This window comes from Oryx dammah, unplaced genomic scaffold (assembly GCF_014754425.2).
Source record: "Oryx dammah isolate SB20612 unplaced genomic scaffold, SCBI_Odam_1.1 HiC_scaffold_13, whole genome shotgun sequence".
NCBI lineage: Eukaryota > Metazoa > Chordata > Mammalia > Artiodactyla > Bovidae > Oryx > Oryx dammah.
In genome coordinates this window covers 30488397-30510505 of record NW_024070197.1, presented here as the reverse complement: position 1 = coordinate 30510505, position 22109 = coordinate 30488397, and the positions used below count along the sequence as shown (strand labels likewise).

General features: G+C 42.3%; 1 protein-coding gene across 2 annotated transcripts; it reads left to right on the top strand.

The window, feature by feature from the left end:
- Positions 1–26: 26 nt before the first annotated feature.
- Positions 27–21912, top strand: LOC120872794 (chemokine-like factor). 2 transcript variants are annotated; one of them, XM_040253439.1, is made up of 4 exons: positions 1591–1668; positions 13605–13763; positions 18372–18467; positions 21622–21912. In XM_040253439.1, exons 1-4 carry the CDS (start codon positions 1591–1593, stop codon positions 21736–21738), a joined length of 450 nt encoding a protein of 149 aa, XP_040109373.1. In that variant the 3' UTR covers positions 21739–21912. The 2 variants fall into 2 exon arrangements, 1 of the variants encoding a protein (XP_040109373.1); XR_005723335.1 differs by lacking the exons at positions 1591–1668; positions 18372–18467; positions 21622–21912 and adding an exon at positions 27–517 and having other exon boundaries at positions 13605–14220.
- The last annotated feature ends 197 nt before the right edge of the window (positions 21913–22109 follow it).

The following is a 22109-nucleotide window of genomic DNA, read 5'->3' as shown; positions in this document are numbered from 1 at the left end:
GCCCCGTCGACTCTTAAAGAGACCTCTTCTCATTTCACCCTCACCCGAGACGGTAAGGGATTCGCCGTTGAGCAGCCTGGAAATCTCCCCGCCAACCAGACGCTGGCAGAATGAACCCATGATTTGGCAAGATTCGGGGCCTGGGTGGCCAATAACACCAGCGACTGGTTTGTTAATTAACTATTGAAAGTGAAAGTCGCTCAGTCGTGTCCGACTCTTTGGCACCCCATGGACTACACATGAAATTCTCCAGGCCAGAATACTGAGTGGGTAACTTTTCCCTTCTTAGGGGATCTTACCAACCCAGGAATCGAACCTAGGTCTCCCGTATTGCAGGCGGATTCTTACCAGCTGAGCCACAAGGAAAGCCCTAATTAACTGTTGGAGGTTGCTTAATTGAGCATCTGTTGTATCCAGGAACCAGTGACAACTCACACGCTGTTATTTATTCTTCCCAACAAGCCTACAGATGGGTGCTGTCACTCATTCTCCCAGCCGAGCTGATCTTTGGAAACAGGTAACTTTTAAAAAGTAAACAGAAGCATTCATTAAGGGGTGGAGCTGAAATTCAAGCCCATCTATCATGCTTCACAGCCAGCGCTGTTTTCTCTGAACTTTGACATTTCCGGGATCTGGACTGTAAATATGCTAGATCCCTCTGGAAGCTATTAAAAAACTAGACAACAGGACCCAAAGGAGTCGCTTATACTAACCCCTACTCACCAACCAAGAGTTAATTATAGTTTTGGCTCTCCAGTCAGTCAGGCATCATCTGATCAGCACTAGTTAGATCTGCGGTCCCCATCCTTTTTTGGCACCCAGGACCGGTTTTGTGGAAGACCTACCCCCCAGCCCCCTGGGGAGGAAGGATAATTGAAGTGCGTTTACACTTATTGTGTACTTTATTTATATTATTGTAATATTGTGCACTTTATTTGTATTATTAGGACATCTGGTCCACCTCAGATCAGATCATCAGGCATTAGATCCCAGAGGCTGGGAACCTCTGAGTTAGGTAACCTGATAGACCCCCCTGCCATCCCCTAGGAAAGTAATCTTGCAATAACCAATTTCCTTGTTCCCACTCCCTTCTGCCTTTAAGTCTTTCATTTCGTACACCTCTTCAGAGCTCCTTTCTGTTAGACTGGATCGCCGCCCTATTTGAATCATTTTTGTTATTGTTGTTCAAATAAAATCTTAAAAATTTTAGTATGCCTCAGTTTATCTTTTATCAAATGTACAATCAATATGTGGTCGTCTGGACAGACGACTAGGAGGTGGGGAGAAGTTAGCATTCGTAGCTCCCCTGTAGGTTACCGGAAATGGATAGTGCGAACTGAACCCGGCTTTCTGGCTTTGAAACCGGCTTTCTGGCTTTCCGCAGAGCGGGAGCCTGTGGCAGGGAGTGGGGGACCTGGCGTGCACCCAAGTAGGCTGCAGTGACATGCATGTGCACGCGCCAGGGCGGGAAGCCTAGAAGCGCTGCACGTGGCCGGGGTGGCCGTTGCAGACTTGGCTCAGGGCCTGGCAGAGAGGTGCGCTGAACAGGGGGACCCGCGGGAAAGTGCTGCTGCTGGGTCTGCAGGGGCGATGCAGACCCTGAAACCGAAACCAAAGTATCGCCCCTTCTGCTGCAGCGTGAAAGGCCACGTGAAGCTGCTGCGATTGGTGAGGGCGGGGCCGGGGAACTGGGGGGCGGAGTCCCAGGCACTCCCCGGCTGGGAGATAAAGCCCCCAAGTAAGAAGCTTATGCTCCCTTCTCTCCTCTCTTTCAGCTTTGTTTCTATCAAGGCCTTCTTAAAGGGAAGGCATTTCGCCTTACACCCTGGGGGTAGAAGGAGAGAAATAGGACAACTGTCCTCTTCATCAGGGGCTTTCTGTAGCCAGTAGTAGTAGCAAGGGTTAGTCGCTCAGTCATGTCCCGCTCTTTGAGACCCCATGGACTGTAGCCCGCCAGGCTCCTCGGCCCATGGGATTCTCCAGGCAAGCGTACTGGAAGTGGGTTGCCATGCCCTTCTCCAGAGGATCTTTCCTGGTATCTCAGACGGTAAAGGATCTGCCTGCAGTGCTGAAGACTGGGGTTCGATCCCTGGGTCGGGAAGATCCCCTGGAGAAGGGCATGACTACCCACTCCAGTATACTTGCCTGGAGAATCCCAGGACAGAGGAGTGTGGCAGGCTACAATCCATGGGGTCTCAAAGAGTCGAACACAACTAAGCGACTGACACTTCACAGACCCACTCATAAAGCAAGCTCTGCACACCTGCATGAATGGCCTACACCTGGACCCCCAATCCAAGTTACTCCCTTCTCCCCATGTCCATGTGAGGCTGCTACAGTTGTACCATTCAGATGCCAACGAGGTTAAAACCAAAACCAAAAAAATCCACTGAGGGGTTTTGCAGGATGCTGTGTTTACTTACTATAACTCGCAAGTTTTTTGTTTTTGTTTTTCCCAAGCTTTATTGAGATATTTCATATATGATAAAGCTTACTGATTTAAAGTGAAAGTGAAGGCGCTCAGTCGTGTCCAATTCTTTGTGACCCCATGGACTGTAGCCTACCAGGCTTCTCTGCCCATGGGATTTTCCAGGCAAGAGTACTGGAGTGGGTTGCCATTTCCTTCTCCAGAGGATCTTCCTGACCCAGGGGTTGAACCCGGGTCTCCCGCATTGTAGGCAGATGCTTTACCATCTGAGCCACCAGGGAAGTCCCTGATTTAAAGGGTACAACTAAATGTTTTTAGTACACTCATAGGTGTGTAGTGATATCTCATTGTGTTTTTTTAATTAATTTTTTTAATTGAAGGATAATTGCTTTACATAATTTTGTTGTTTTCTGTCAAACCTCAACATGAATCAGTCATAGGTATACATATATCCTTCCTCCCTTTTGAACCTCCCTCTCATCTCCCTCCCTATCCCACCCCTCTAAAATGGATACAGAGCCCCTATTTGAGCTTCCTGAGCCATACAGCAAATTCCCCTTGGCTATCTATTTTACATATGCTAATGTAAGTTTCCATGTTACTCTTCCCATACATCTCACCCTCTCCTCCCTTCTCCCCATGTCCATAAGTCTATTCTCTATGTCTGTTTCTCCATTGCTGTCCTGTAAATAAATTCTTCAGTACCATTTTTCTAGATTCCATATATATATTTATCTTTCTCTTTCTGACTTATTTCACTCTGTATAATAGGCTCTAGATTCATCCACCTCATTAGAACTGACTCAAATGTGTTCCTTTTTATGGTTGAGTAATATTCCATTGTGCATATGTACCACAACTTCTTTATCCATTCACCTGTCGATGGACATCTAGGTTGCTTCCATGTTCTAGCTATTGTAAATAGTGCTGCAGTGAACAATGGGATACATGTGTCTTTTTCAATTTTGGTTTCCTCAGGATATATGAGTAGGAGTGGGATTGCTGGGTCATATGGTGGTTTTATTCCTAGTTTTTTAAGGAATCTCCATACCATCTTCCATAGTGGCTGTATCAATTTACATTCCCACCAACAGTGCAAGAGCATTCCGTTTTCTCCACACCCTCTCCAGCATTTATTGTTTGTAGACTTTTTGATGAGGGCTATTCTTACTGGTGTGAGGTGATATCTTATTGTAGTTTTGATTTGCATTTCTCTAATAATGTGCAATGTTGAGCATCTTTTCATGTGTTTTTTAGCCATCTGTATGTCCTCTTTGGAGAAATGTCTGTTTAGGTCTTTTCCCCACTTTTTGATCAGGTTGTTTTCTGGTATTGAGTTGTATGAGTTTCTGGTATTGCTTGTTTATTTTGGAAATTAATCCTTTGTCAGTTGTTTCATTTGCTATTATTTTCTCCCATTCTGAGAATTGTCTTTTCACCTTTCTCATAGTTTTCTTTGCTGTATAAAAGCTTTTAAGTTTATTCAGATCCCACTTGTTTGCTTTTGTTTTTATTTCCATTAATCTAGGAGGTGGGTCATAGAGGATCTTGCTTTAATTTATGTCTAGTGTTCTGCCTATGTTTTCCTCTAAGAGTGTTATAGTTTCTGGTCTTACATTTAGGTCTTTAATCCATTTTGAGTTTATCTTTGTGTATGGTGTTAGGAAGTGTTGTAATTTCATTCTTTTACATGTAGCTGTCCAGTTTTCCCAGCAACATTTATTGAAGAGGCTGTCTTTTCCCCATTGTATATTCTTGCCTCTTTTGTCAAAAATAAGATACTCATAGGTGCATGGGTTTATTTCTGGGCTTTCTATCTTGTTCCATTGGTCTATATTTCTGTTTTTGTGCCAGTACCATACTGTCTTGATGACTGTAGCTTTGTAGTATAATCTGAAGTTAGGAAGGTTGATTCCTCCAGCTCCATTCTTCTTTTTCAAGACTGCTTTGGCTATTTGGGGTTTTTGTGTTTCCATATGAATTGTGAAATTTTTTTTTCTAGATCTGTGAAAAATGCCATTGGTAATTTGATAGGGATCTCATTGAATCTATGGATTGCATTTGGTAGTATAGGCATTTTCACAATATTGATTCCTCCTACCCAGGAACATGGAATATCTCTCCATCTGTTTGTGTCATCTTTGATTTCCTTCATTCAGTTCAGTTCAGTCGCTCAGTCGTGTCCAACTCTTTGCAACCCCATGAATCGCAGCACGCCAGGCCTCCCTATCTATCACCATCCCCCGGAGTTCACCCAGACTCACATCCATCGAGTCCGTGATGCCATCCAGCCATCTCATCCTCTGTCGTCCCCTTTTCCTCCCGCCCCCAATCCCTCCCAGCATCAGAGTCTTTGCCAATTGAGTCAACTCTTCGCATGAGGGGGCCAAAGTACTGGAGCTTCAGCTTTAGCATTATTCCTTCCAAAGAAATCCCAGGGCTGATCTCCTTCAGAATGGACTGGTTGGATCTCCTTGCAGTCCAAGGGACTCTCAAGAGTCTTCTCCAACAACACAGTTCAAACACATCAATTCTTCGGCACTCAGCCTTCTTCACAGTCCAACTCTCACATCCATACATGACTACAGGAAAAACCATAGCCTTGACTAGATGGACCTTAGTCGGCAAAGTAATGTCTCCGCTTTTGAACATATATCTAGGTTGGTCATAACTTTTCTTCCAAGGAGTAAGCGTCTTTTAATTTCATGGCTGCAGTCACCATCTGCAGTGATTTTGGAGCCCAAAAAAATAAAGTCTGACACTGTTTCCACTGTTTCCCCATCTATTTCCCATGAAGTTATGGGACCGGATGCCATGATCTTTGTTTTCTGAATGTTGAGCTTTAAGCCAACTTTTTCACTCTCCTCTTTCACTTTCATCAAGAGGCTTTTTAGCTCCTCTTCACTTTCTGCCATAAGGGTGGTGTCATCTGCATATCTGAGGTTATTGATATTTCTCCCGGCAATCTTGATTCCAGCTTGTGTTTCTTCCAGTCCAGCGTTTCTCATGATGTACTCTGCATAGAAGTTAAATAAGCAGGGTGACAATATACAGCCTTGACGTACTCCTTTTCCTATTTGGAACCAGTCTGTTGTTCCATGTCCAGTTCTAACTGTTGCTTCCTGACCTGCATACAGATTTCTCAAGAGGCAGGTCAGGTGGTCTGGTATTCCCAACTCTTTCAGAATTTTCCACAGTTGATTGTGATCCACACAGTCAAAGGCTTTGGCATAGTCAATAAAGCAGAAATAGATGTTTTTCTGGAACTCTCTTGCTTTTTCCATGATCCAACAGATGTTGGCAATTTGATCTCTGGTTCCTCTGCCTTTTCTGAAACCAGCTTGAACATCAGGAAGTTCATGGTTCACGTATTGCTGAAGCCTGGCTTGGAGAATTTTGAGCATTACTTTACTAGCATGTGAGATGAGTGCAATTGTGCGGTAGTTTGAGCATTCTTTGGCATTGCCTTTCTTTGGGATTGGAATGAAAACTGACCTTTTCCAGTCCTGTGGCCAGTGCTGAGTTTTCCAAATTTGCTGGCATATTGAGTGCAGCACTTTCACAGCATCATCTTTCAGGGTTTGAAACAGCTCAACTGGAATTCCATCACCTCCACTAGCTTTGTTCGTAGTGATGCTTTCTAAGGCCCACTTGACTTCACTTTCCAAGATGTCTGGCTCTAGATTAGTGATCACATCATCATGATTATCTGGGTCGTGAAGATCTTTTTTGTACAGTTCTTCCATGTATTCTTGCCACTTCTTCTTAATATCTTCTGCTTCTGTTAGGTCCATACCATTTCTGTCCTTTATCGAGCCCATCCTTCTGTGTAGAGTTCTTTTATCTCCTTAGGTAAGTTTATTCCTAGATATTTTATTCTTTTTGTTGCAATGGTGAATGGGATTGATTCCTTAATTTCTTTTTCAGATTTTTCATTGTTAGTATAAGAAATGCAAGTGATTTCTGTGTATTGATTTTGTATCCTGCAACTTTGCCAAATTCACTGATTAGCTCTAGTAATTTTCTGATACTATCTTTAGGATTTTCTATGTACAGTATCATTCATCTACAAATAGTAAGAGCTTTACTTCTTCTTTTCTGATCTGAATTCCTTTTCTTTTTCTTCTCTGGTTGCTGTCGCTAGGACTTCCAGAACTATGTTGAATAATAGTGGTGAAAGTGGACACTCTTGTCTTATTCCTGATCTTAGGGAAAATGCTTTCAGTTTTTCATCATTGAGTTTAATGTTTGCTGTAGGCTTATCATATATGGCCTTTACTATGTTGAGGCAGGTTCCTTCTATGCCCATTTTTTGAAGAGTTTTCATCATAAATGGGTGCTGAATTTTGTCAAAGGCTTTTTCTGCATCTATTGAGATTATCATATGGTTTTAATCTTTCAATTTGTTAATATGGTGTATCACATTGATTGATTTGCATATATTGAAGAATCCTTACATTCCCGGAATAAACTCAACTTGATCATGGTGTATGAGCTTTCTGGTGTGCTACTGAATTCTGTTTGCTAAAATTTTGTTGAGAATTTTTGCATCTATGTTCATCAGTGATATTGGCCTGTAGTTTTCTTTTTTTGTGTTGTCTGTCTGGTTTTGGTATCAGGGTGATAGTGGCCTCATAGAATGAGTTTGGAAGTATTCCTTCCTCTGCAATTTTTTGGAAGAGTTTTAGAAGGCTAGGCATTAGCTCTTCTCTAAATGTTTGATAGAATTCTCCTGTGAAGCCATCTGGACTGGGCTTTTGTTTTTAGGGAGATTTTTGATCACAGCTTCAATTTCATTGCTTATAACTGGGTTGTTCATAAGTTCTATTTCTTCCTGGTTCAGTCTTGGAAGATTGAACTTTTCTAAGAGTCTGTCCATTTCTTCCAGGTTATCCATTTTATTGCCATATAATTATTCATAATAGTCTCTTATAATCCTTTGTATTTCTGCATTGCCTATTGTAACCTCCCCTTTTTCATTTCTAATTCTGTTGATTTGATTCTTCTCTCTTTTTTTCTTGATGGGTCTGGTCAAAGGTTTGTCAATTTTGTTTATCTTCTCAAAGAACCAGCATTTAGCTTTATTAATCTTTACTATTGTTTCTTTCATTTTTTTCATTTATTTCTGCTCTGATCTTTATGATTTCTTTCCTTCTAATAATTTGGGGGTTTTTTTGTTCTTTTTCCAGTTGATTTAGGTGTAAAGTTAGGTTGCCTATTCAATGTTTTCCTTATTTCTTGAGGTAGGATTGTATTGCTATAAACTTACCTCTTAGAACTGCTTTTACTGCATCCCATAGGCTTTGAGTTGTTGTATTTTCATTATCATTTGTTTCTAGAAATTTTTTAATTTCCCTTTTGATTTCTTCAGTAACCTGTTGGTTATTTAGAAACGTATTGTGTAATCTTCATGTGCGTGTGTTTTTTACAGTATAACTCACAAGTTTTGATCTGAGTGAGCACAAGGCCAATAGAGTCCAGAGCAAGGACAGTGGAACTGTGCACTTCTGGGGGTGTCAGACCTGCCAAGAGATTGCAGCCAGTTCTGGATAGAGGTTTGGGAGAGAATGAACTGTTGTTTGGCTAGTTAGAGAAGTGGAAACTATCATAGGAGACTATGTTGAAGAATTTTAAGAAAAGGGGAAGGAAAAAAATAATTCTTAAATTCTAAAGAGGTGACCTATCAGAAGAGGGGATAGAAAGTTAAAACTTACAAGGAAACAGCCCCACTTAATAAGAGAAAGAGTTTTCTATTGGGAAAGTGGCAAAATAAGTGGCCACTTGGGAAGGCAGTACATTCCCAGACAGAAGAGGTACCAGGTGTAGGCAAGCACCTGGTGAGCAGGCTGTAATGGCAGCTCCAACTCCAGGTGAGTGGGCAGGACAAACTGCACGCAAGGCCCTTCTGCACCGAAGTCTTTGATTCTGAAAAATATAACATACTGCAAGTCAGAAGGCCTGAGGGAAGTTTAGAAAACTACTCAAGTTCAAAGGGCTTCCCTGGTGGCTCAGAATCCCTCGTAAAGAATCCGCCTGAATCCGCCTGTAGTGCAGGAGACCTGGGTTCGATCCCTGAGTCAGGAAGATCCCCTGGTAAAGGAAATGGCAACCCACTCCAGTATTCTTGCCTGGGGAATTCCATGGACAGAGGAACCTGGCTACAATCCACAGGGTTGAAAAGAGTCGGACATGACTGGGTGACTAACACACTTTCACTTCAAAGAACAGAGAAATTCCCTTGGGTTGGGAGTAAATAATCAGGAAAGAAGTGACTGGAAGGTCTGGGGCTCTGAAAACTCTGGAACACTGGAGGAGAAACAGGATTTTGTGAGAAAGTTTTGATTTTTGACATACGAATTTCCTCCACAAACATTTTAAATATTTACTGTCTTCCCAGCCCTGAGTTAGGACTTGAAACAACAGACATCCAAGACAAAAGTCCCTGACTCATGGGGTCCTTCAGTTTAGACAGAGTCAGACACACAAGCAGATAGTTTTGGTGTTTGATAAGATGAAGTTAGGGCACAGAATGAGGCATTTAAACAAGGAGGTATCAGGAAGCTTCCTAGGGGGACACGGGTAGGGTTTAAGGGACAGTCACCTGAGTAAAGGCTTGGAGGACAAAAAAAAAAAAATGCATGATTTATAAGAAACCATAACAAGTTGAGTGCTGCCTTATTTTTTTCCATTCAACAAATATTTATTGAAAGCCTGCCATGGGCCAGGCACTGTTTCTGGCTCTTGGGAAGTATCAGGGAACAAAGCAAAGATCCTTGTACTCATGGAGTTTATGTATTGGAGTGGGAGGGAGGGAAAAAAACAACAAACAGAAGAAATAAATAAATGGTGTAGTATTCCAGAAGGGGGTAAGTGCTATGGAACAAGAGAAAACTAAAGCCAGGTAAGAGAGTATAACACACGGAAACGTTGGAGAGGACAGTTGCAGGTAGCAAGACTAGACTGGTCAGATTAGGCCCTGTTGAGATGACTTCTGAGCGAAGCGTTAAGAGAAAGTTAACTATGAATACATTGGATTAGCCAAAAAGATTGCTCAGTTTTTTCCATAAGATGTTATAGAAAACCCCAAACAAACTTTCTGGCCAACCCAAGATGAAGGAAGATGTGTTTTAGGCAAAGAAACACCCAGTACAATGGCCCTATGGCAGGAATGTACCTGAAGCATTCAAGGAGAAGTGAGAAAAACCAGTACAGTGGGGCTGGAGTGACATGGGGACAGTGGGAGATGAAGGTTTTGAATAAAGTTTTATATGATGTGACTAACATTTTAAAAAGTTCACCAGCTGCTATGGTGACAGTAGACTGGGGGCTGGGGGTTTGGGGGACAGGAGGATTCTGCAGAGGCAAGGGTAGAAAAAAAAGATGATCAGTTAGAGCTATTGCAGTAATCTGAGCAAGAGATGGCTGTGGCTTAGACCAGGCCTCTAGCAGAGTAGGTTATAAGAAATGGTCACATTTGGGATATATGTTGAAAGTAGCCCCAACAAGATTTGCTGATAAACCAGGTGTGGTGTGAAAAAGAGAGAGGAGTCTGAGATCCTGCCAAAGTTTTTGGCCTAAGCAGCTGGAAGAATGGAACTGCCATCCACTGAAAGCCTGTGGGTAAAGCAGATGTAGCCAGAGAAACAGAAGTTCAATTTTGGATTTCATTGTTAGAGATGTCTATTAGACATTCAAGTGGCAATACTGAATAGGCATTTGGAATATTCAAGACTGGATTGTAGGAGAGATTGGCACTGCAGAAATGTGTGTTAAGACCCTTCAGTCGTGTCCGACTCTGTGCGACCCTATAGACTGTAGCCCGCCAGGCTCCTCCGTCCATGGGATGCTCCAGGCACAAATATTAGAGTGGGTAGCCGTGTTTTCCTCCAGGGGATCTTCCCGACTCAGGGATCGAACCCAAGTCTCCTGCACCTCCTGCATTGCAGGCATATTCTTTATCACTGAGCCACCAGGAAGCCACGGCAGAAATAGAGGTATTTAAAGTCACGAGACTGATGAGATCATCAAGAGGTGATTGTACATAGAGTGGAGAAGAGCACCATGGATTGAGCCCTGGAACACTTCAACATTAAGAGGTTGGGGAGAGGAGGAATAACCAGCAAAGAAGAATGAAAGTGAAAGTCACTGAATCATGTCTGATTCTTTGTGACCCCATGGACCGTAGCCAGCCAGGCTCCTCTGTCCATAGAACTCCCCAGACCAGAATACTGGAGTGGGAAGCCATTCCCTTCTCCAGGGGATTTTCCCAACCCAGGGACTGAACCCAGTTCTCCTACATTGCAGGCAGATTCTTTTCTGTCTGAGCCACCAGAGAAAACCAAAGAAGAATGAGAAAGAGCAATTAGGGAAGTGAGAGGAACCAAGAGTACGGTGTCCTAGAAGCCAAATGAAGGAAGTTCTCGAGAGAATGATCAACTGTGACAAATACTGATGACAGTTCAAATAAGATGAGGACTGAGAATTGAACACTGGAATTACCCTGTAGATAAACTGTCAAAAGCTCTTTGCTAAAGTAGACAGGAGCTGAGTCATGGAAGATTCGAACACCATGGTGAAGGGAGGCTCTATTCTGAAAACCATGGGGAGCCACGGAAGGATTTTAAACAGGTGGAGCATTGCACAGATCTTCATTTTAGAAATTTCACTGTGGGACCTTTGTCATGTTAGTTCAAGGAAAAGATACTGAAGAGCAGTAATTGGAGTGACTAAGTGGATTCCCAAAATGTTTAGGCATTAAGTCAGCAGGACCTGATGATTGGTCTGTTGTGGGCAGTAAGTTGGAGCAGTGATCTTAGGTTTCCAGGGCAGGTGAAAAGGTAGATGGTCATATCACCAATTAAGATAGTGAATACAGGAGCAAGGGACAAGGTGACATCAGTTTTGCCCACGGTGAATTGAAGATTCCTGTAGGTTATTCAGATGTTCTAAATGGCTGTTTATGTGTGAGATGTTGAAGATACACCTGGGATAGAGACTCAGATTTATTGAGGAGGTTGTAGATAGAATCTAAACAAATGTCAGTATTTTAAAGTGATGCGTAAAAGGAAAGCCCACCAAGGCAGAATAGTTTCAGAGGAATAAGAACTCAAAGAGGTGACATGGGAGTCAAGGAGTAGAAAAGTAGGAAAAAGCCAATAGCAAGTAAGTCATGGGCATCCAGTAGCATAAGGATTGAAAAATGTTTGTTAAATTTAGTAATTTTGAAATCATTGATGATCTTGGCAAAAGCAGTCTATATAGATGAAATGTTTGAGATATTAGTGAAATGTTGAAAAATTAACTGAAAACGAAGGCCAGGAGACAGGAAAATTATAAGAGCTGTAGATATGGATTGAGGGAGAACCCCGGGTGACTGAAATCATGGGAAATGTGCCCAATTCCGAGGTTACAGATGATGGGGACTGAAAAAATGACCCTTGATTTCATAACCCATGAACTCAAGGCCTTATTTGGTTCAATAGAGTAAATGAAGTGATTTGAGATATGTTGCTGATAGTAATTATATTAATTATAAAGAACACATTATTTAGTAACAAGTTATATTTACTGTAAAAGAAACTGACCAATTTAGAAGTTTCAAAGTAAGCTACTTTTACACATACTTTTAAAGTAACTGATAGAATTATGAATAAGGAGCCTAGATAGATCTGAGATTAAAAAGAGAATGTGGATGCCGACAGACTGATCATAAGTCTAGTCAGCAAAGACTCCTGCCAAAACCATCTTCCAAGTACACAGAGACTTTGGATAAAGCTGTATCTCCCATAAGAACATCACAACATCAACAAACTCTCAGGGACCTACCAGCTTATTTTTTCCTTTAAGTCACTTATCATTTCTCTTTTCTATATCTTCATTTGGAAATGAGGAAATTAGATTAGATTAATTATCTTGGTTTTTTTTCACTTACGTTTTTGTTCATTCTGATTGCATTATGTTTAGATAAGAGAAAATATGTTAAAAAGTGAGGTATCAGAATTGGTGTTTTTTTTTTTTCTTTTCTTCTCCACAGGGTTTTTCAGAGAATTGTTTTTCTCTGACACTTTGTTTTAAACTTTCCTTCCCAGTATTTTTCTTTTAAAAAATAATGTTTATTTAGTTTTGACTGTGCTGGGTCTTCGTTGCCACATGAGCTTTTCTCTAGTTTCGGCAAGCAGGGGCCACTCTCCAGTTGCAGTGCACAAGCTTCTCATTGTGGCAGCTTCTCCCATTGCAGAGCACGGGCTCTAGAGCTCGTGGGCTTCAGAAGTTATAGCACGTGGGCTCAGCAGTTGTGGCTCCCGGGCTCTAGAGCACAGGCTCAATAGTTGTGCTCAGGCTTAGTTGCTCCGTAGCATGTGAGATCCTCCCAGACCAGGGATCAAACCTGTGTCTTCTGCATGGGTAGATGGATTCTTCACCACTTAACCATCAGAGAAGCACCCCCAGTGTTTTTCATGGCAACATTCTAAGTTTAAATTTGACGGTAGATTCCAGATTTTTGTTACAAGTTAAGGAGTGATGAGGAGGATAAGGAATTATAACAGCTAGTACACAGGCTTTTTTTGAGAAGCATTATAGGGAGAAGTAGAAAATGGGAATTTCTGTGGGGAGCAGATGAAAGGAAGGGTTGTGTATGTTTTAAGAGAAGACAACTTAGAGACTTCCCTGGTAGTCCAGTGGCTAAGGCTCCATGATCCTAATGCAGGTGACCTGGGTTCAATCCCTGGTCAGGGAACTAGATCCCACATGCAGCAAGTAAGACTCAGCACAGCCAAATAAATAAATAAATATTGTTTAAAAAGAGAGAGAGAAGATAACTTAGATATGTTGATAAGATGATGAGGAAAGAAGCTAGGGCAGGAGGAGAGAGTGAAGGTGTGAGAGGGAAACGGAGTTACTTAGTGGGAAAAGATCAAGGGCATGGATGTGGGAAGGGATGGCATTAGGTATACAAGTGGAGAACTTAATTAAACAAAACAGAAAGGGATACCTGGTTCTCTAAAATGAGAAGAGAAGTTGACATCCGTGCATTTTAGTCTGCCTCTTTCAGATGTGTGTGTGTGTATAAAGAAGAAACCCATTTATTTTGTCATTTTAGAATTGATCATTTTTACAGCTTAAACTTGTTCAATCATCACTGAAGAGGTCATGTTTGTTTTTTTTTCCCCTCTAGGCACTAGCTGCGACATCTATGACCTTTTTCATCCTAGCACAAGCGCCAGAGCCGTACATTGTCGTCACTGGATTTGAAGTCACTTCTACTTTCTTTTTCATACTTTTATATATACTCAGACTTGATCGATTAATTAGCTGTTTATTTTGGCCTTTACTTGTAAGTGTTCAGTTTCATTGTTAACTACTTTTTCCTGCCATAGAGAAACATTTTAATAAACTCTGTTGTTTAGTTTTCGTAAACCTTTAAGGAATCTAACAGGCTTAGGAAGGAGGAACGCTATCCACTGCTAATGTGCTCTGGGGAGATCCTCAGGGAACCAGAGGAACCATTGAGCATGGATTCTCCTCGGAGCTCCATCTATCGGTAGATAACAGCTGATGCTTCTGTCAGGGAAATTCACTTAGGGGTAGATCATCAAAATAAATTTAAATTTAAGATCATGGTCAAATAAAATCATAGAACATTCTTAATCTTTACCTCCCTTTGAAGTTCATGTTGATATGACCTCAAAATTAGGGAACAGAGAGCCAGATACACAAGTATCTACATCTTATATATCCCTGATCACTAAATGGAAAATCAAAATAATTTAGAGGCTGAATAAAGCACAATGTTATCTTACTTTAAAATGTCTGTCATCATTGATGCTAAATAATTTTTAACTCATCTTGTGGAACCGTTTTCAGTAGCATAGGGACTTTACCTGTCATACTCACAGCTTTAGGAATAGCTGCCCAGTGGAGCACCCAAATGGTCCAGAAACTCTTGAAATAGGCAAATTGAAGATATTAGCTAAGATTCTTGGCCTGTCAGCCTGGACCATAAGTTGGTTCTAGGAAAACGGGAGCAACTTCACTGCTCCTCTTTCAAGTCTTAACCCCAGAATCCTGTGTCCTTAGGTCTCCTTTCTGAGACCCCTGCTGGCTTTCCACCCTTTGGCCGGACTGGTAGCTGCACTGGTCTCATCCTTTTTGGGTTCCAGAGCACTCGTATCCAAGCTGATGACCCTGTATTAGGGGACTTGCCTGGTGGCTCAGCAGGTAAAGAATCCTCCTGCAATGCAGGTAACCCAAGAGCCTCGGCTTCAATCCCTGGGTCAGAGGAAGATCCCCTGGAGTAGGAAGTGGCACCCCACTCCAGTTTTCTTGCCTGGAAAATCCCATGGACAGAGGAGCCTGGCAGGCTACAGTCCCTGGGGTTGCAGGGAGTTGGACACTGAGCAACTAACACTTCACTTCAACCCATATTAAGGAGAGAGGACTTCAGAGCTGTTCTCAAACCATAAACATGCCTTAAGGTGGCGCTTTCTGGAACCACTTTTGAAGGCCAATGATGAGCATTTCAGGCTAATCACAAGCTGAGAACATCCCCAAAGTGAAGAGCTGGGGGGAGGATAGGATCTCCGTGGCATCTCTCCAAACTCCTCCCTGTGCTCCACTGTGCAGCTGGACCTGACTGCAGTAAGGTCCGGACAGATGACAAAGCCTCCCTTAGGTGGCCCTGTAACATCATTTAGTGGCAGGAAGGACTCAGCTAAATGATCCCAAAGAGATGATGAACATGGTTCACATCCCGTTCATCTTACACCCTAAAAGTTATATGGTGCTCTTCACACTCTGCTTTTCCAAGGTTAATAAAACTAGCACATTTTAGCGTTTATTTTTTTCCCCAAACTGTACTAATTCTCTGGAGCTTCTTACGTGTCCCAGTAATAAACTTGGAAATTAAGTTTCACAGAATACACGGAGAGGGAGCGTGGCCTACATGCAGCATATTGAAAAGCAGTCTCCAAATCTCTGAGGCTCAGCCTGGGCTGATACTGTACTCTGAGAAATGATGCTATCTGGCCAACTCAGTTATCACTCCATCATGAAACCCAGACTCCTCTCTGCTCTTGAGCCCATGAAAGCATTTATTCAGCAAATATTAAGTTTCTGCTAATCCCAGGTTCTATACCAGGCTCTTTGAGAAAACAAAACACAAGTCTTATACCTGACAGGCTTTCCATATAGCCAGGAAGCAAGATTGATGAGCAATTCAGTATAATATTAATAGGTGCTCCCTGGATGGTGTGGAGGTTCCCCGGAGGAGAAGGAAACCAAATCATAATGGGCTTGCCTGAGGAAAACTACGCCTGAGTTGAGGGCTGGAGGATGAAAAGTAGTCAGCTGACTGATAACAGGGCTGAGCGTTCTCCCAGTACAGGGAACAATGTGCGTGTGAGGTTCTAGGTGGAGAAAAAGCTGAGCCCTTAAGGACCTGCAAGAGTTCTGAGTGGCCGCGAAGCAGAGAAGGGGCAAGAGTAGAGATTTGAGAATGGGCTGCCGCCTATGGGTTCGCACAGTCAGACACAACTGAAGCGAGGCAGCAGCAACAGTAGCAGGAGGTCAGAGCATGCAAGAATTCAAGTGCCCTGGGTTTTAACCCAAAAGCCACTGGAAGCTTTGGGAGATTTTTAAGTAGAGTAACACAATTAGTTTATATTTGAGGAGATCGCTGGTAGCAATGTCAATAATGGCTTGAAGAGGGACAAAACCAGAGGTGGGTCTCAAAGACCCCTTAGAAGTCTGTTATCATAATCCAGACATGAAAATGAGAAAGGCCTAAATCAAGGTTAAAACTGTACCTGGAGAGAAAGAGTGTTGATGAAAACTGATAGGATTGGGTAACAGAAAAAAGTCAAGGAGAGCTGCCATTTAAAGAACCATCTTAAGAGGGTAACAAGACAGGAAGTTTAGGAGGAAGAATAGGTTTATTTGAGGGGAGAGGTGGATAATGAATTCAGCTTGAGAAATAGAAGGTTTTAGTGCCTTATGGGACATTCAGATGGAAATGTTCCGGTCTGAGGCTTAGGAGAGAAGTTAGAGCTGCAACTTTGGGGGAGTTATCACCTTGTGATGGGAAAATGGCTCCAAGGGAGAGTAGAGCAAGATGAAAGCAAGACTGGGAAATAGCAACATCTGGCGTGAAAGGGAGAAGTGAGTAGGCAGAGAAGGACAGGAGAGGACCCAAGGGAGACCCGTGTCCTAGAAGTCAAGAGAGGAGAGCATTTCAGGAAGAAAGGAGAGGTGACTAATGTTGCAAGTAAGGCGAGAAAGCCCAGAAAAAATTTATATATTTTTTTCCACTGTATTAACAGAGGCCCCCGGTGTGGGCAAGTGACAGTAAAGTGGTGGGAATAGTTAGACTGAGCAGGGAAGGAGACGGCTGTGGGCAGAGGGTCAGCACTGAGCTGAAGAAACCTCCCAGGGACCAAGGAGGGTAATGAACAGAGTGAGGTCCCTGCAGAGTGGCCGGCAGGAGCGAGGCCGGAGCATAACTGGGAACAACGCCTGTAACATGAGTGAGGGACACCAAGATGGCGGAAGATTCCAGTTAATCTACGGGGTTGGAGGAAGGGGGAAGGTAACCTGTCAATACTTCTATCAATGGCCACTGTCTTCACTGATTAGGAAAGGGCTTGGTCACCTGCACAACAGATCTGTGATGCATGTCACTGTCCCAGAGGTGTAGTACCTAACACAGTTCACAGAGCAGGTGTCCTCTGACTGGTCCCCTCAAGTGCTCCAGCGACAGAAAACACACACAGGGAGGCAACCCAGGTTTTTGCGGTGATATGTAAGAACAGGCTCAAAATTTCTAAGAAAACTCCATTTTTGTAATTACATTTATAGTCTACTCCATGGCATACTGATGTTCGGTTTTTAATAGAAAAACAAGGCTTGAAACCACTATTAAGGATCACTGATATTCTGGGGCAGACGCATCCTTCCCTCCCCACTACCCCACCCCCAGCCATTATTCTCTGCCCTTCCTAGAACATCATCTTTATCTGAAGCCATTTATATACACTTACTCAAATTACTACCAGGAGGCTGGCTATCTGTCTGAAGCAGAAGTGTGGTCTGTGCCTTGAAACAGCAAAATACCCAGCAGAGAAGAGCATTAACCTAGGACAGCTAGTCTCAACATCTCCTGCAGACGAGGACTTTTTTTCTGCCTAAGTGTATCATCTGCTCTTGCCCTGTCCCCATTGAATTTCTTCCTGTTTTCTTTGTAATAACTACTTTTCTAAGTTACCAGGGTTTGGAAGATTTCTGTGTTAATAATTCCTTCTTGCTACAGTTATCTGCTAATATACATAAACTATTCCAGAATAAAGACAACTTTCCTTTTCCACAGTATACATCCATTCCAAATATAAGTTGCACCTCTTAAAGCCACAGTTCAGAAATGCTTCAAGAAATTATTACATGAATGAGCTACATCCTCAGAAATGATTGCATAATTGGCCAGCTGTTACATACAGATGTGGGGGGGGGTTTCTTTCCCAAAATTAAGTTTATCCTGCTCAAAGTTTTATTAATTGCATTTGGAGTAACATTATAAAGTTGTTTTATGGTGTAGACCACTCCACACTTATTAAAACTGAGCATTCTGACTTTTACTTTAAACCTTCCACATAAGACATACCCAGTCCTAACCAGATGAGTTCTCTCTCCAACTACCTTTCAACAAAAAACAAATAAGCCCTAATAAGGAATTAATGATTGGTGTGTCATACATTAAGAGACCCATTAGACATCATTGTTGACCAAATACAATATACATGTCATTTTACAATAGCAGTTTGACTTCCTAAAACTAATTTATTTAAACTAAATAAATTTGATTAAAAAATGGAATTTTCAAGATCTTTAGGGAGCAGATTCATTCTGTTGCTGATCTTCATGTAACACTGATCTTTCTATTCTGTGTTTTCAGGATATTATCAACTCAGTGGTAGCAGCAGTATTTATGATAGTTGTATCTGTGTTGGCACTGATTCCAGAAACCACAGTATATACAGTCCTTGGAGGGGTAAGTGGAGGTTCTTTCCAGTTTCTCCCTTCAGGTTTGATCAGAATTCAAATTTACTTGAAAAATAGATAGAGGAACAGAAAACTAGATCGTTTTCATCCTTGAGGCTCCTATCCCAGTATACAGTACCTAGTGGCTTAATATTTTTGTGCATGAACACATGCCCTGATTAATGTGAAGGAATATGATTTCACACTAAATTTGAAGTTAAATAAAGAGGTTCCTCTGTATTTCTCACAGATATATAGGGTTCGACTAAACGGAGAACTTACAGTTTAGGAATGAGTTACAATACTAAGCTCTCAGAAACCTGATATCAAGCAAAAATAACAAATGGTGGATGAATTTCATAGCTATCCCTTTTCAAGAAAATGATACATCCTGCTTGTTAAGGAATGACACACAGTTCTGAGCTCAGTTATTTCTTGTCCAGATCCTGCTACAGATGGAATAAACATGTGTCATGTAAGGGAATGGGTGGTAGGAAGACTTGTAACAAAAGGATTATTTTGAACACTGCTTGAAGAAAAGCTAATCAGTTTAATTTGGAAGGCAAGCCAAAACAAACCAAGAGTCAAGTAATTAGTTACAGTTTCATCTGATATTCTTCTGAGATTTCTTAGAGGGGGTTCAAAATCATGACTTTTCTAGGTTCCAATTTAGAGAAGTGAATTAGAAAGTTCTTCTTAAATAAATCTCCCTCTAACTTCCTTATCTTTTCTTGGGAGAAGTGGCCACATATGTCAGAATCCAGTCCATGCAGTCAAAGCTATGGTTTTTTCAGTAGTCATGCATAGATGTGAGAATTGGACCATTAAGTAGGCTGAGTGCCAAAGAACTGATGCTTTCAAACTGTGGTGCTGGAGAAGACTCTTGAAAATCCCTTGTACTGCAAGGAGATCAAACCAGTCAATCCTAAAGGAAATCAACCCTGAATACTCATTGGAAGGACTGATACTGAAGCTGAATCTCCAATTCTTTGGCCACCTGATGTGACAAGCCGTCTCACTAGAAAAGACCCTTATACTGGGAAAGATTGAAGGCAGGAGGAGAAGGTGATAACAAAGGATAAGATGGTTGGATGGCATCACCGACTCAACGGACATGAGTTTGAGCAAACTCCAGGAGATGGTGAAGGACAGGGAAGCCTGGAGTGTTGCAGTCCATGGCGTTCCAAAGAGTCAGACACGACTTAACGACTGAACAACCACAAAGGCTTTTCCACTTCACTAGGCCCAAAGCAATTTGATGAGGGATGAGAATTACCCTAGAAATGAGACAGTGCAGTAACAGCAATTTCTCCTAGCTATCTTTAAAGATTATTTTATCCCTCAACTAGGGAGAAAGAACGAGGAGGCACAGAATTTACTTTCATTTCCTCATTAATTCATTGATTCATTCTTTAAGTGCACTTTGGTAGGTGCTGACAGAGTATAGAGCCGTAAGCCACAAGTGGCTGAGCCCTGGAAATATGGCTCATCTGAACTGAGATGAGCTGTACATGTAAAATATACATTGGCTTTCAAAGACTTACTACTCCCCTCAAAGAATGTAGAATATTTCACTTATAATTCTATTATATTATTGATATGTTGAAATTATATTATTTGGATATATCAGGCTGCTGCTGCTGCTGCTGCTAAGTCACATCAGTTGTGTCCGACTCTGTGCGACCCCATAGACAGCAGCCCACCAGGCTCCTCTGTCCCTGAGATGCTCCAGGCAAGAATACTGGAGTGGGTTGCCATTTCCTTCTCCTATATCAGGCTAAATAAATTATATTATTAAAATTAATTTCACTTGTTTTTTTTTTACTTTTTAATGTGGAAATTAGAAAATTCCAGATCAATTATGTGGTTTACATTGGTAACTCGTATTTCTTTTGGATGTCCCCAGACTTGAATGTGACCCCTATCCTCAAGTTGCTTAAAGCCTAATACAGGAGACAAAAGTGCAAACAGCTGTATTTAAGTTGTTAGTGGAGTACTATGAAGCATAAGAAAAAGGAAGCAACTTCCTCTCTCTCAGGCAGGCTTCCCAGGTGGCTTAGTGATAAAGAATACACCTGCCAGTGCAGGAGACTCGAGTTCCATCCCTGGGTCAGGAAGATCCCCTGGAGAAGGAAATGGCAACTCATTCCATTATTCCTCCCTGGAAAATTCCATAGACAGAAGAGCCCAGTGGGTTACAGTCCATGGGGTTGCAAGAGTCAGACATGACATAGCAACTAAACAACAACAACAGGACCTCTCTCTAGAATCATAGTTTGCCAGGAATAAAGGGGAAGAAAGGCAGGTGCTTACTGGTGGAGGAACCAGCAGCATGCTAGTAGCAGAGTCATGAAAGCATCTATAGTAAGTGTTGGGTTGATCAAATGGTTGGTTCAGGTTTTCCTGTGACATCTTATGGAAGAACCCGAATGACTTTTTTGGGCAACCAAATACTTAGCATGGTCAGAACCTAGGAAGCTGTGTTTGCGATTCAGGATGGGAAAGGGACAGAGTCTGAAGCCAGACCTCCTGGGCAGTTGGATGGAGCTGGTGATAGCACTGACATCCCTTTCTCCAGCCCGAGTGCCAGTTCTCAAATAGCCATCAGAGAACCTAAAGACCATGTTCCAGTTAATTCCTTTTACTCAGTTTTTCCTGAGGCTTATTTAGAATCTCACCCCTTATGTGGATGTGGCCCAGCCTTGGAGAGGTCACTTAGGATCATCTCATCACTCTAGTTCTCCAAAGTGCTTATCACAGCTTAAATCTTGAGCTGATGTTAACCCTGACTTTTTCTCTGGTACAGTTCGCAATAGAAAAATGGAACAGTTGAACACTGGGTATAGAAATGTTGATTAGTAACTAAATTTTATCAGTAGGGCTTTAAACAGTAATATCCGGGAGCAAGAGATCCAGACAAGTATTTGCTTCAGAGCCCACACCACTTCAATATTGGTTTCTGCTCACTTAAATCATCTTTCCCTTTCTCTAGGAAGGTACTGGTTAAACTTGAGAATGCAAATAAAATAATCTCTGAAATCTCTTCCCATTCTAGGATTAGATGACAGCATAGGGAACCCTAACAGGAGAGGAATCTGGCAGGCAGACCATTTAAAACCTGTGTGACCGTGGCCACAAGCAGTGACCCTGTGTCTTTGTTTCAGGTGTTTGGACTCGCGGCCTCGGTGTTCTCTATTGCCGATGGGGCACTTATTTACCGGAAGCTGCTGCTTAATCCAGGCGGCCCTTATCAGAAAACTGATGCTCATGAGAAACTATGAGTTTTGTAAATTTATATTCTTTTTAGTCGATGCTAAGTATTAAACATATCTCTTTTTCTAACACATACTTTCTGCAGTTCTCATTTTCATCTCAATATGGGAGCTGGAAGAAGAGATTTAGGAACTGTGCGCCCAGCGCTCACTGGCACTGTAACTTCCAAGGAAGCGCTGGGAATCCGGATCCCTTTTCCTACTCCTGGGCCCAAGGGGGTAGGGGGCGGGAGGCAGAAAGAGAAAGCGCCCGGACAGCCCGAAATGGTCCCCAGAGCCCACTCTCCTCGGCTGGCTGGCAAGGCGGAGGTGGCGGCATTGCGGGGATCTCGAGTTCCCCGGCGTCACATCCCGTGGCTACGAGGGTGCCTGGGGGGCTG